This window comes from Parus major, chromosome 17 (assembly GCF_001522545.3).
Source record: "Parus major isolate Abel chromosome 17, Parus_major1.1, whole genome shotgun sequence".
Classification (NCBI taxonomy): domain Eukaryota; kingdom Metazoa; phylum Chordata; class Aves; order Passeriformes; family Paridae; genus Parus; species Parus major.
In genome coordinates this window covers 2357917-2370312 of record NC_031785.1, presented here as the reverse complement: position 1 = coordinate 2370312, position 12396 = coordinate 2357917, and the positions used below count along the sequence as shown (strand labels likewise).

At 49.2% G+C, this 12396-nt stretch overlaps 1 protein-coding gene across 4 annotated transcripts in view; it reads left to right on the top strand.

The window, feature by feature from the left end:
- The window catches only part of NACC2 (NACC family member 2), a 50634-nt gene extending 40391 nt beyond the window's left edge, over positions 1-10243 (top strand). For 3 of the 4 annotated variants that reach the window (XM_015645133.2, XM_015645134.3, XM_015645132.3), the window contains exons 3-6: positions 4640-4807; positions 7346-7451; positions 7718-7815; positions 9293-9900. In XM_015645133.2, coding sequence (XP_015500619.1) covers positions 4640-4807; positions 7346-7451; positions 7718-7815; positions 9293-9792 — 872 coding nt within the window. In that variant the 3' untranslated portion in view covers positions 9793-9900. Of the gene's footprint in view, positions 1-4639; positions 4808-7345; positions 7452-7717; positions 7816-9292 lie in introns of all 4 variants that reach the window. The other variant, XM_015645131.3, reaches the window with a different exon arrangement.
- The last annotated feature ends 2153 nt before the right edge of the window (positions 10244-12396 follow it).

Sequence of the window (12396 nt, the reverse complement as noted above, 5' to 3'; positions counted from 1 at the left end):
CCGGGAAATTGCAGCGGGATGGAGCAGCTGGCTGGGACTGCAGGGACAGGGACCCGACCCTGCCAGGTCCCCCTTGTCCCTGTGGTGGCCAGGCTGTGCACAGGGAGGATGCTCAGCAGCAAAGAGCTCGTGGAGTTTTAGGAAATGAAGCGGTCGGGGGTGCGCCGGTTATCCAGCAGAGCGCTTTGGCTCTTGCAGAGGGATTCAAACAGCTGGACACTGCTGCAAAGCCAGGGTGTGTGTCTTTCTGTGACAAGGCAGGGATTGCTCACAGATTGGATTTGATGGCCTTGGAGGTCGTTTCCAAGCTGAGTGGCTCTGTGGTGGCGCTGCCCCATCCCGAGCCCGGCAGGGTCGGAGCTGAGCAGGGGGAAGGCTGAGCCCCACGCCGGGGGCACTCAGCCTCTGGCCTTTTTTGGCATTAAACTTCCAGCCCCATTTTCCTCACTCTGAACCACAGATGTTTAATTTTAGGCTGGCAGATGTTTCACTCCTGGCTGAGATCTGAGGCGAAGGCAAGATAGGGGTATTTATAAACCAGTAATATTTTTCCTATACTAATTCCAGATTACCTCCCTGTATAAATAGGTCACAAATCAAACAGCTACATTTCAGTACATCGGTATAAATGTACTATTTGGGAAATGTAAACTCTCCCCGTTGGGACTCCGTGATGGATCTATCCCATGGTGCTTGTGTGTGTCCTCTGCTGCAGGTTTACATCTGCAGCAGATGCTGCTGAGGCTGAGGCTGTGGAGGGAAGGCATTTTTGGGGTGGTCCCACTGCCAGTGGAAAATAGGCTGATGGGAGAGAAATATTGTCAAAATATTGCTGTTTGAAAAGAGACTTTTGGCCATGTGGGGAACAGGGGAGAGCTGTCCACGTGTTTGCATCTGTGGTGGAGCAGGTGGAGATGGGTTCTCAAGGCAGGGTTTGAGATGTGTGGTTACATGTTGGGACTCTGTAAACATCAATTTTCAGGTGAGGCTCCATCTCTCTGATCTTTCTGTATCTCCAAATGTCATTCCTATACCAGGAACAGTTGTTTCTTGCCCACAGGAGAGCCCTGATGTTCATGTGCAGTTTGGAGACCCGAAGTGGTGGGAATTGGGGTTCATGACTCATTTTGAAGCCCTGGAATTTGGCTCGTTAGGAAATGAGGAGATGAGTGCTGGAGCCAGGTGTGTGCCCTGCAATTCCCAGGCACTCACCTGAGCAGCCCATCCCCAGCAAATCTGGCCCCAAACCCCTCAGGTGGGACAAAAAAATCCCAATGTCACCAAACCATTGTGGGCTCAGCACTAAGGTGCTGTAAGGGACCTCTGGAGGGGACAGGGTGTTTTTAAAAGGAAAAAGGTGGACACGTGCCCCAGAGCCTGGAGCCATGGAGCACAGACCAGTGAGTTTGCTTGAGGCTGTTTCTTCAGCCAAAAAATCCAGGCAAGTGAGTATTTCCCGTTCTGCACCACCTGTTGCAGCTGCAGCATCCAGTTAAGTTTGGGATAAAAGCATATATCCAAATAAATAAAATATTCCAGTGTTTGGCTGGCAGCTCTCGTGGCTTCCTCTGTAATGATTTCCTGCCCCTCTCTGCTGTCTGGGAGCTCCTTTCTTGCTCAGGAACAAAACTGTATTTAACAATACTTCCCATTGTTTGCCCTTTCATTCAAAGGGAAGGAGCTGCTGCCCTCTGAAGATACAAATTAATTAGAAGCGAATACTCTCCTGTTCTCCGGAGCAGAAAGGCCAAACAGAGTGGCTTTCTTTGGAAACATGGGACCAAAGTGGCTCTTGTGTCCTGCTCCTTTACATAACTGATTGCTATCTGCTCAATTGAGGTGCCACTGAAAGCCCCAAACATCTTTTTGTTTGGTATTGTTGGTTTTGTGCTAACGCTTGAATGGAAACAAAGTCCCCCAAAATGATCCATGGCTGTGTTTAATAAGAGATTTATAGACAGTGAGCCAGCAGGACAGATGTAACCAAAATCCAGAAGTGGGTTGAGTTGCACTTGGCCTTTTTAGCTGAATTTTAGTTTGGTTTATGAAGTATTTAATTTCACAGGAAGGAATAGAAACTTCTCCGTGTCTTCTTGTGTAGAAAGTGAAATGTCTTCAGAATCAAAGAATTTCTTCAAGCCAGGACTGTCCCAAACCTGTCCTGAAAAGCTGCTGTTCTTTCAGGGAAGAAAATCAAACCAAATCCTTCAAGATTTCTTTGTGGAGGAAGAACGAACGCAGTGCTCGTGCTGATCTTTCTCTTCCCTGCCTCAGTAGTGCTGCTGTAGGATCCCTTTGGCCCCCAGATTTGGGGAATTTCCCCAGTTTTAGGGAATGTTTGCCTGTGGAAGGTGGTAGAGCAGGTGGGTTTGTCCTTGCCCACTGGAACTGTTCCCACTTGGATGTTCTAGGTGTTTAATTTCTTCAAAGAAAACAGTCTTGAGGCAGAGTCTTGATGAAAAACAGAGGAGGGTTCAAGGCTGGGGTTTCCTCCTCACAGCAGTATCAGGTCACAGGCTGCTCTGAATTCTGTCTCATTTGATTGCAACTACATTCCCTGGAAACTTTTATCACTTAAAAAATACCTGGAGGCCTCTAATCCAAGAGTCCATGCAGGATTCTGCCTCCCTTCAGCAGCTCCACTGGTTTTTGGGTGCTGATGGATATTGTGGGTGCCCTTGAGTTGAGTCTTTGGTTAAAGTAAAAATGAAATATTAAAAATTCAATTTTAATAACCTGGACAGAGCCCTGTGCTGGGGTGGGGTTCTGTAGGTCACATACACAGCTCCTAGGGGGTGTGTATTTAATTTTACCTCTGAGTAAAATTTTGCCTCTGGGAGATGACTGAGATGTCCCTTCCTCCCCTCAAGCTGCCCCTGCCTTGCCAGAGCCAAAAATCCAGGGAAGGACAGCAGAGCAGGACTGGTTCCTCCACACCCCCTGTGCCTCTGCTTCCAGTTCCTGTAAACTGGAAAATATCAGTATTTCATTGGATCTGCTTTGCTCACCGCTCTTTAAAAGCCTCAAAATAGAGCTGGTCTTTGAGATTCTCCCTCAGTGGGAGCTGACCCCCATCTCCAGCAGGATCTTGGATCTGGGTGCTTGGCAATGCAGGGAATGTTGCAGTTGGAATGTCAATGGCACAGCTAACGGGGCTCTGATGGCACCAGAGGTTTAAAAACACCCCATGAGCTCTTCTGCTGCTGCTGGCTCCTTTCTCCCCGAAGGAAACGCTGCTCTCCCCAAGTAAGGAACATCCCCTGGTATTCCAGAATCCCTCCTGGTGTTCCTCAGGCCCAGAGGGAGCGGTGAGGGTGGGGATGCTCCCGGAGCCTGCGATAGGATGCCACAGCCCAGCACGGCACCGCGGGCATGTCCTACTTAGAACACTGCTCCCTTTGTCCCCGAGCCATCACCCTCGGTTACTGCAGCAACAAGTCTGCAAAACTTGTTATTTTATCTGCAGAGAGGAAAAGTGGCCCCCAGAACTCCGGGATAATCACAGGAAAAGACACCTCTGGAGCAGGAGACATTTTGAGTTCAGAAATGCTCCTTGCTGGGGTCGCTGCTTCTCTCACAGATATTCAAGCACAGAGCTGGGTTTGGGTTTGTATGTGGCACTTGCCACCTTACCAAATAGTTTTGGGGAAAAAAGGGGCATCATGGTAGAGCTGGGCTTGCAGTTCAGCCCTGGAAGTGTTCCCACCACGTCCTGAATTGATGCACATGGCCAGCCCTCATGTTTTGCTGACAAAACTTGTCATTTTAAGCGATCTGGTGGTCTTGGACTGTAAATGTGCTTTAGAAACCAATTCTCTGTGTGCCCACAATTCACCCAGATTTGTGTGCCCAGATCTGGAGGTGCTGGCAGGACTGTCCAGCATTTCCAGCTTTTCCATGTCACTGGCTGCTCCTGGGCAGTGCTGGGCTCTGGAGATGGTGCCTCAGAGAGAGTTGGGGAAATCTGGTATTTTGGTTTTGAAGCTACATCTTAATAACACTTCTTGCCTTGTTGGTGGGGGCTTCTCTTGTTACTGAGAGGAAAAGTTGGCCTTCAGAAGGCAGAGGAAGAGGAGGTGGGCTGGAGGTGGCTGGTGGTGCATCTCAGGAGAGGCCTGTGACCTTTCTCAGAACAGAGGTGTCTGCAGGGTCTGGATTTTAACTTCAGCAGGAAAAACCATCAAGAGAAGTAATGATGGAACTGCTGCAGGTGTTCATCAAACTGGGGCAATTTACTGCCTGTTAGAACCCCTCTGGTGAAGTTCCTGCCACCCTTCTGGGGTGTTTGGGGCAGCAGCTCCGTGTGCTGTGCTTGCAGAGCGATGCCAGCTGTGCAGAGCTGTCCATTTTCACAAATGATTAACTCAGGAGGAGTTAAAGCATAATTAGATTCTAAGAATCCCTCTTGCAGAACCTGAGACTGCCATGGAGGGGGGGACCAGGGGATTTTTCCAAGCTCTCAGGTGGCACCTGCCCCATGGCTGGACGTGGTTGGGTGTCTGGAGGGGGGAATGTTTCCAACTGCTGCATGGAGAAGGCAAAGCCTGACCTTCTGTCAGCATGGTGCCTGCATGATCAAAATAGCATGATAATAGCATGATAAGCTTTATTTTAACAGCTTTCCCTTTTAATTTTGAAGTTGCCCAAGAGAAGGCAGAGCAGATCCCACTGGAGAACCGCTCCTGTGTCCTGATCCGACGGGACCTGGTGGCTCTCCCTGCCAGTCTCATCAGCCAGATCGGGTACCGCTGCCACCCAAAGCTCTACTCCGAGGGAGATCCTGGAGAAAAACTCGAGCTTGTTGCAGGTAACTTTTCTTTAGAATCCCTTTGGATTGCTGCTGATTTCCTTCTGGAATTGTCTTCTCCATCTTGCTGGAGTCGTGCATCTTGTGTGCCCTTGCTGTGTCTTTCTGGATTATTCATCACCACCAATCGTCTTTTGAAAAGTTCCGAGTTTGCTTTAATTTGCTGATAGAAAAATGTGTCATTAACAGGATTTATTCAATTGAATTAATTTAGCATTTTAATTGAATTCTGCAGCTTGTGTTCTTCCTGCTCGGTGTGGCTGCAGTGAGTGTGTTTTCATTTAGAATCACAGATCTAAAAACCCAACAGCCTCCCCCCCATAAATTACCACATTATAAGACTTACAAAGCAAAAGAGATCAAATTTGTGAACAAGCTTTGAAAAACCTGTAAAAGTTTCTTTATAAATTTACTAAGTGGTCAAATGCTGCAGCAAGGGGTGAAGGAATTTGGTTTGGTCCTTTATCCTGTCTTTATTTTCATTTTGTGGGGAATTTACAATACTGAGAGAATTGACTCCTCCTCTATAAAAGATTTCTGGCCAGTGTGAGGTGGAAGATGCTGCTTAGACAGAGTAGAGCTGGATGAGGAGTGAAACCAGCCCAGCACTGCACAGGAAGTGTTTAACTGCAGTGACCAGGTCAAATTCCAGTGGAAATAATCATATTCTGCTTTTACAAGTCCCCCCAGCTTTGCTTTGCAGTGGCCTGGCTGTGTTTTTTCCCTTTGGATGTAGCTGTGAGGGGATGACAGGGCAGGACATCCCTGCCCCAGGTGGGGAGGTTTAATTAATCCCTGCAAAGCCCTTGGTCCATGGGCATGTGGCAGCACAGCCCATCCAGATCAGCTCTTCTGCCCTTCCAGTCATTTCTCTCTTGGTGAGTAGCATGATTTCATTTCCAGTCTGTAGAAGGAGTCAGGATTTCAGGGGTTGCCCACAAAGGTTTTCAGCTGATGGAGGATGGGACTTTGATGGAAGGCAAAGCACAGCATAGCACCACAAGTATTTATTTTGTATCTGGAATATTCACTTTGTACCCATTCCCATTTAATGTGAGACTTCTTAAAACCATTGAGTGGTGCAGGTTATTTTCACAGTGAGAGCTGTAAATTGGCTTGAGGCAACTCTGCTTGATTTACATTTTTCAATCTGGAAAAAAAAGTAGATTAATATCACTAACTGATAGTGGCTGCCTGGTTATTTTTCATTTATTAAAGTGAAGTTCCCCTCAGTGGTGGCTGGGGTTCTCTCTGATGCTTTATCTCTTAAAACACAAAATAAACCCCCCTAATTCCTGCCTCAGACCTGGAGGGGGGGTTTGATCCTGCCATGAAAGTTTTTCTCAGCTCTCCAAGTGGGAGTGTTTTCCTTTTGTTTCTGGTTTTTCATGCCACAATTGATTCAGCAAATTTGAGCAGCCCTCTCTGAAAAAGGTCTTTAACAAGGCTTGCAGTCACCACAGCACGTCTGAGGGAGGGACTGAGGCTGTTACCCAAAAAAAAAAACCCAAAAAACCTCATTAGATGGAAGAGAATACAAGGAAAATTGCTGGTGAGATGAGGCTCAGGGTGATGCTGGATCCTGGGGCAGGATGAGTGGCCTGGGGTGCCTCTGGTGCCAGGGGAGGTGCAGAGGGTCAGGCTCAGGGGCTGCCCTGAGCTCCAGCTCCATCCAGAAGGTCAGGGACAATCATCTTCCCTGGAAATCCAGGAGGAGATATTACTTCTCCAGCAGATGTTTTTATATCTTGAGAACAGAGTGTGTTCTGGATCCAGCTATGACCCATTATTTAATCTTAATTAAAAGCAAATACCAAAACCTCTCATGTAACAGAATGCTTGAAAAATGGGATAACCTCTCCCTGGAAGCAATGCCGAGGCAGGAGCAGTTTGGTCTGTGAGCAGAGTAAAAAGGTTTGATATAAAACCTGCTGTAAAGTGCTGCCAGACCTCTGAATGTGTCCAGCTGCTTTTTCTTCCAGAAAACATCCTTAAAGGCAGCATGTTGAAAGGCAGCAGTTCCTGTGCATTAGAAGGAAAATTCCCTGCTCACCAGAGGTATCAAGAGGTGGTGGGCTGGGGTTTTGGAAGCAGTTAGATCTGTAACCAAGTACTTCTTTCTGTGCTGGATGGGTTTTTCCTTTCATTTCCAGCTCTGTGTTCTACAGTCTTGCACTGGAAAAAAAGAAAAGGCCAAATGGATGGGGGTTTTCTCGCTTCAGAAAGAATAAATAATCTGCTCTGTACATCTAAAATCACAGTGTAAGCCTTGCACTGTGTGCATTGGTGAGAAAATAAGAGTCCTTTCATTTGATTCCCATAGACTTCCTGTCTGTACAGATAAAATTAGGAGTTGTTATTGCCTGGGACTTGCCAAGGCCCCAAGGATTTGTCAGGATTTTCCAGAAATCCCTCTGTCCTTGTTGCAGCAGGTGAAGAACAGGTTCCCACCAGCGAGGAGGAGCTGTTGGTGGCTCAGGGGTGGCTCTGTGGCTGTGTCAGGGGTTAATTTTGGATTGTCCCTGTCCACCCTCGCAGGCTCAGGCGTTTACATCACCCGGGGGCAGCTGATGAATTGCCATTTATGTGCCGGTGTCAAACACAAGGTCCTGCTGAGACGTCTCCTGGCCACCTTCTTCGATCGGTACGTCCTGTCCCGTGCTCCTCGTGCTCTCCCAAGGGATTCCTCCCTTTCCTCTGCCCTCATCTCCCGGGGTTTAACCCTGTGTCACCAGCCCTTCATCCTCTGCACCCAGCTCTGTGCGTTTCCTTATTCCATTTCCGTGCACCTTTGCCACTCCTCGCTTTCCAACCGTGCTGATCCCTCCACCAGAAGCTGAGGGGAGGAGAGCAGGGCAGTGTTTGTCCCCTGATCCCCTCTCCAAGGCTCTCCCTTTCCCTTCCCCACAGGAACACCCTTGCCAACAGCTGTGGAACTGGAATCCGGTCCTCCACGAGCGATCCCAGCAGAAAACCCTTGGACAGCAGGGTCCTTAATGCAGTCAAATGTAAGAGAGGGATGTTCTGCTGCTGGGGGGAACAGCCTGGCCCGGCCCTGGGCAGGGAGAGCCACTCTGTTTGTGATGATGTGGAATTAGGCTGTGGGAAAATCAATTTGTTTTTTAGTTTGCATCATTTTTTGATTGCCCAGAGAAGCTGTGGGTGGGATTTCCTCTCCATCAGCCGCTTCCCCTGCAGTCACCTGTGGATACCTGGAGTGGTTTGGGACAGGAGGTGCTGGAGAGGGAGGAGCTGAGGGCTGAAGAAAACCCTGAGGGGTACAGAAAATCTGTTTGGCATGGGCTTCATATGCAGTGATATTTATATTATCTTTATATTTATCTTTATCTTTATCTTTATCTTTATCTTTATCTTTATATTTATATTTATATTTATATTTATATTTATATTTATATTTATATTTATATTTATATTTATATTTATATTTATCTATATCTATATCTATATCTATATTTATATTTATATTTATCTATATCTATATCTATATTTATATTTATATTTATATTTATTTATATTTATATATCATTCTTTTTAAAAAGAGCTCACCCTGGCTGAATTGTGGGGAGTAAATCTTTGTGTAACTATTAGTCTGCTGAAAAACAAAACTCTTAAGCTTTTTTTTTTTTTTTTCATTTAGTTTTTAAGATTTGGAAGAGAAATCTTTCCCTTCCCTAACTGTTGAGTGCAGAGGCCTTCCAGCTGCCCTGGGAGATCTGGGGAAAAGGGATAAGAGGGCAGAATGTTCTGTAATGTGGGTGAACAGGGGGGGTCAGCTCCCTGGTAGCAGTTTTTTCCTGCAGAGTCCCGACTCTGTCCTTCCCAGCTGTGTTCCCTCCTGAGTGGGGCTGGAAGGGCGTTGTTGTTGTTGTTGTTGTTGTGTGCAGGATATGGGATGTGTTCCTACTGCCTGCATTTCTCCCTGTGCACGAGCTTTAGCTGACAGTTACTCACCGTGGCAGTTCCTTGGATGCTGCTCTGTACCGTCAGGCGCTTGGCTCCCGCAGAGGGGCAGGACACGAGGGACTGAGGGCTCCTGCTGGGTGCCAGGGCATGTGCCAGCACAGGCATGAGGAGAGGGACAGGCAGAGGACAATCCCTTGGGCAGCCCCTCAGCTCTGACGTTTCCTGCAGCGCTGGGGCTTTAGGAGCCATTAATGCAGCTGCTGCTGGGGACTTCGTGGCATCTTCCTTCACCTCTGGTTTGGCCATCCCCACGTGCCGGGGCTGTGGGTGCCGGCTCTGGGGCTCCCCACGGAGCCATCCCCTTCTCCATCCCCCTCCCTCTGCCAGCTGGGGTGTTCACACCTTCTGCTTTTATCCCTTCCTGCTCATATCCCCAGCGGAGGGGCCTGGTCCGTGTGAGAGCTCAGGTCCACGGGTGAAGCTCCGCTCCCACCCACGACTCTGGGATCACCTTTGTGCCACTCACCCCGAAGCCTCAGCTCTGTCTCCCTGTCTTTGCAGTGTATTGTCAGAATTTTGCCCCGAGCTTTAAGGAGAGCGAGATGAACGTGATCGCGGCCGACATGTGCACCAACGCGCGGCGCGTCCGCAAGCGCTGGCTGCCCAAGATCAAATCCATGCTGCCCGAGGGGATGGAGATGTACCGCACCGTCATGGGCTCCTCCACAAACACTGTCCCCCTGGAGCCCGACTTCCAGCCCAACACTGCTCAGGTCTTCGAGCAGCGCATCTATGCAGAGAGGAGGAGCGACTCGGGGACTATAGTAGCCTTGAGAACTAACACAGTGAATGTAGAGCTGAGCAATGGATCCAACCAGTCCTTCGAGCAGAGCGAGGATGCCGAAGGCGCCGGCTCCGTGATCCAGGAGGCAGCTGCCACAGATGCCATGGCATCGGAAACCCAAAGCACTCCGCAACCTTTTGAACAAGGTTCGGGCTCCTCCAGCCGGCCCGAAACCCCCGTGAGAAGACAAGATGGTACTTATGGAGGGACTTTATAAAGAGAGCAAACATTTCATGACCTATAAGGGATCTGTAATACTAAAGCTGCTTGCATGCATTACTAATACAAAACAAAAAATGTGATCAAGCCACTTACCTACTGAACTGCTACTGTTGCCTGAAAAAAATGTGATTTTTATTCTGCTTGTATTTAAAATTTATGAAGGAAATAATCGCATTCGTTATACTGTAAACGACTAGGTCTGTGGCGACCTACTTAAAAAAATATTGGGCTCCTTTTTTGATATTCCTGAGGTTAGTCTATAAGATTGTAGCTTTTTTTTTTTTCCTTTCTTTTCCTTTTTTTTTTTTTTGGGTTTTTGTTTGTTTGTTTGTTTGTTTTAAGAAGGGGAGGAGAAAAGCTAGCCACCCCCCACCCACCACCACCCCGTCATCACCCCATCCATCACTCAGCTCAGAAGTAAAGCCATGGTTAACCTTGTCCTCTAAGGAGAGTTTTGTCACTGACCAGGAAAGCGAGGTGTGTTGGGGTGCAGGTGCTGTGACTGGCCGTGTTTGTCTCGGGAAGGGCTGGAGCCAAGTGGGATGGGCTGGGGGAACTGGTGACAGTGATTGTGACCAGACCCCTCTGGAGTCAGGGGGAGCCCTGGCCATTGTTGTCCCGGGGAGTTTTCCCTGGATTCCGCGGGAGTTGAGGCTGGCGCGTGTCGGGAGGGCTGTGGGATGCAGGTGGAGAGCCTGGCCACTGTTGTGGCTGTGGTCTGGTTTTTGCCAGGCTGGGTTTGGGTTTGGTTTCTCCTTCTCTCCCTTCCTCCCTCCCAGCGATTCCTTTTCTTTTCCTTCTCCGTGTTTGCACCTTCACGTCCCCGCTCCTGGGCGGCCGGGCTGTGTCACCCCTCTGTGCCCTCCCTTGGGTGCAGCTCCTGGGAGGGGAGGAGCCCCCCTCAGCCTGTGGAGGGATTTGGGGAGGAATCTGAGCGTGGAGAGCACCATTCTTCCGGCTCCAAAGGGCACAGAGTCGGGAGCTCTTGGTGTTGGCTCCTGGCAGATCCGCACCGGAGGCAGAGCTCAGTGAGTGCAGAGCTCACCCTCTACCCCCTCCTCCTCCCCAGACCACCCAGGCTCCCACTTTTTAATAATTTGGAGTATATTAGATGCAAAAATTAAAAGAAAAAATGAGCTTTGTGCCCTTCTGTGAAGAGGTTTTGGGGAGGAGGAAGCGCGTTGCCTCCTGCTCACCCTCCCGAAGCCCCTTCTGGGGAAAACCCAATGTGGAGTTATTTGTCTTTATTTTTGTTGTTGCAGGCTGATGTCCCCAGGCTGTGGTGGCTTTGGTGGCCTCGGGAGGGGACTGTGGGTGTCCCTGGAGCCCGATGGGCAGCAGGTACCTGCTCTGTCCCTCACCTTTCCAAACCCCAAAGCGACCGGGGTGTGTCCCACAGACCCGCGGTGCTGCAGCTTCCCCCGGAGGGCTGGGGCCAGGCTGGGGGTCCCGGGGGGATGGCACTGCTGGGCTGCCCCCAAGGGATGGGGACAGTGATGTGAAAGCCAAGTCTGGCTTTTTTCCTTTTTTTCCTTTTTCAATGATGATTATTTTTACTGTGACTTAACGACCTGCTTTAATGACACTTGCAGCTTGTTCTTTAACACGTTTGGGACTAGGAACAAGGTGCACAAAGAGTCACTTTTTGGCTGCTGTGGCTGTGCTCCTCTTTTCTTTCCTGCTTCAATTCCCTAATCCAGACAGCGCTTTGCTCAGGGTTTTCTTCCTTCTTTGTATTTCCATTGGGAAAGGGGGAGGGGGGAGAGGATAACCCAACTTTTGGCCATTTGTTTTGTTTTCTTTGATACTTGAAGCAGTTTTTTGCATCGTAAATAACGAGGCTGCCCAGCCTGTGCCACTGCTCCTGACACAACAAATCAGTGATGGGGGGATCCTGCCCCACCTTGGGTTCTGGCACAGCTTTTTGGGGGAGACTGTGACACCCCAGACCAGGTTTTGGGGGCTGGTGCAGGTGCAGAGGTTTGGGATGCTTCGGAGAAGTGGGAATGGGCACGGCTCTATTTGCACTTTACCCACTAAACAAACCCGGGGACCACGGGCTGAGCTCGGGGGGAGCCATCCCAGGGGACACGGAGCAATTCCTCAGCCCTGGGGTGTCCCTGTCCCCTGCTGGAGGGCAGCTCAGCCAGCTTGGTGGGGCTCAGGTTTGGCTGAGGACCCTCCTGATCCCCAAATCTTTGGGTTTGCCAAAAGTTTGAGGCAAGCTGGGAGCGGCTCCGGGTGCCGGAGATCAAAAGTCGTCCCTTGTGTGTGTGTCTGTGTGCATATATATAAATATAAATATAGAGAGAAAAGATATTGCAGAGGATTCTCCCTCCTCCTTTTTGGCACTTGCTGGGGGTGGGGAGCAGGCTGAGCCCCCCAGCTGGGGGCTGCACTTGGCTGGAGGGATTTATTCTGGACCAAACCTGTTCCCAGACAGCCGGCGGGGCCACCGGGGGGGCAGCAGCAAAGTACTTGAATGGCTTAGGACAGAGAGTCTGGAGAGAGTCAAGTTGCACAGTGAAAATATATATTTTTATACCTAGCACAACTTCCTGTATATTTTGGGGTTTTTTTCTTTCTTTTTTTTTTTTTT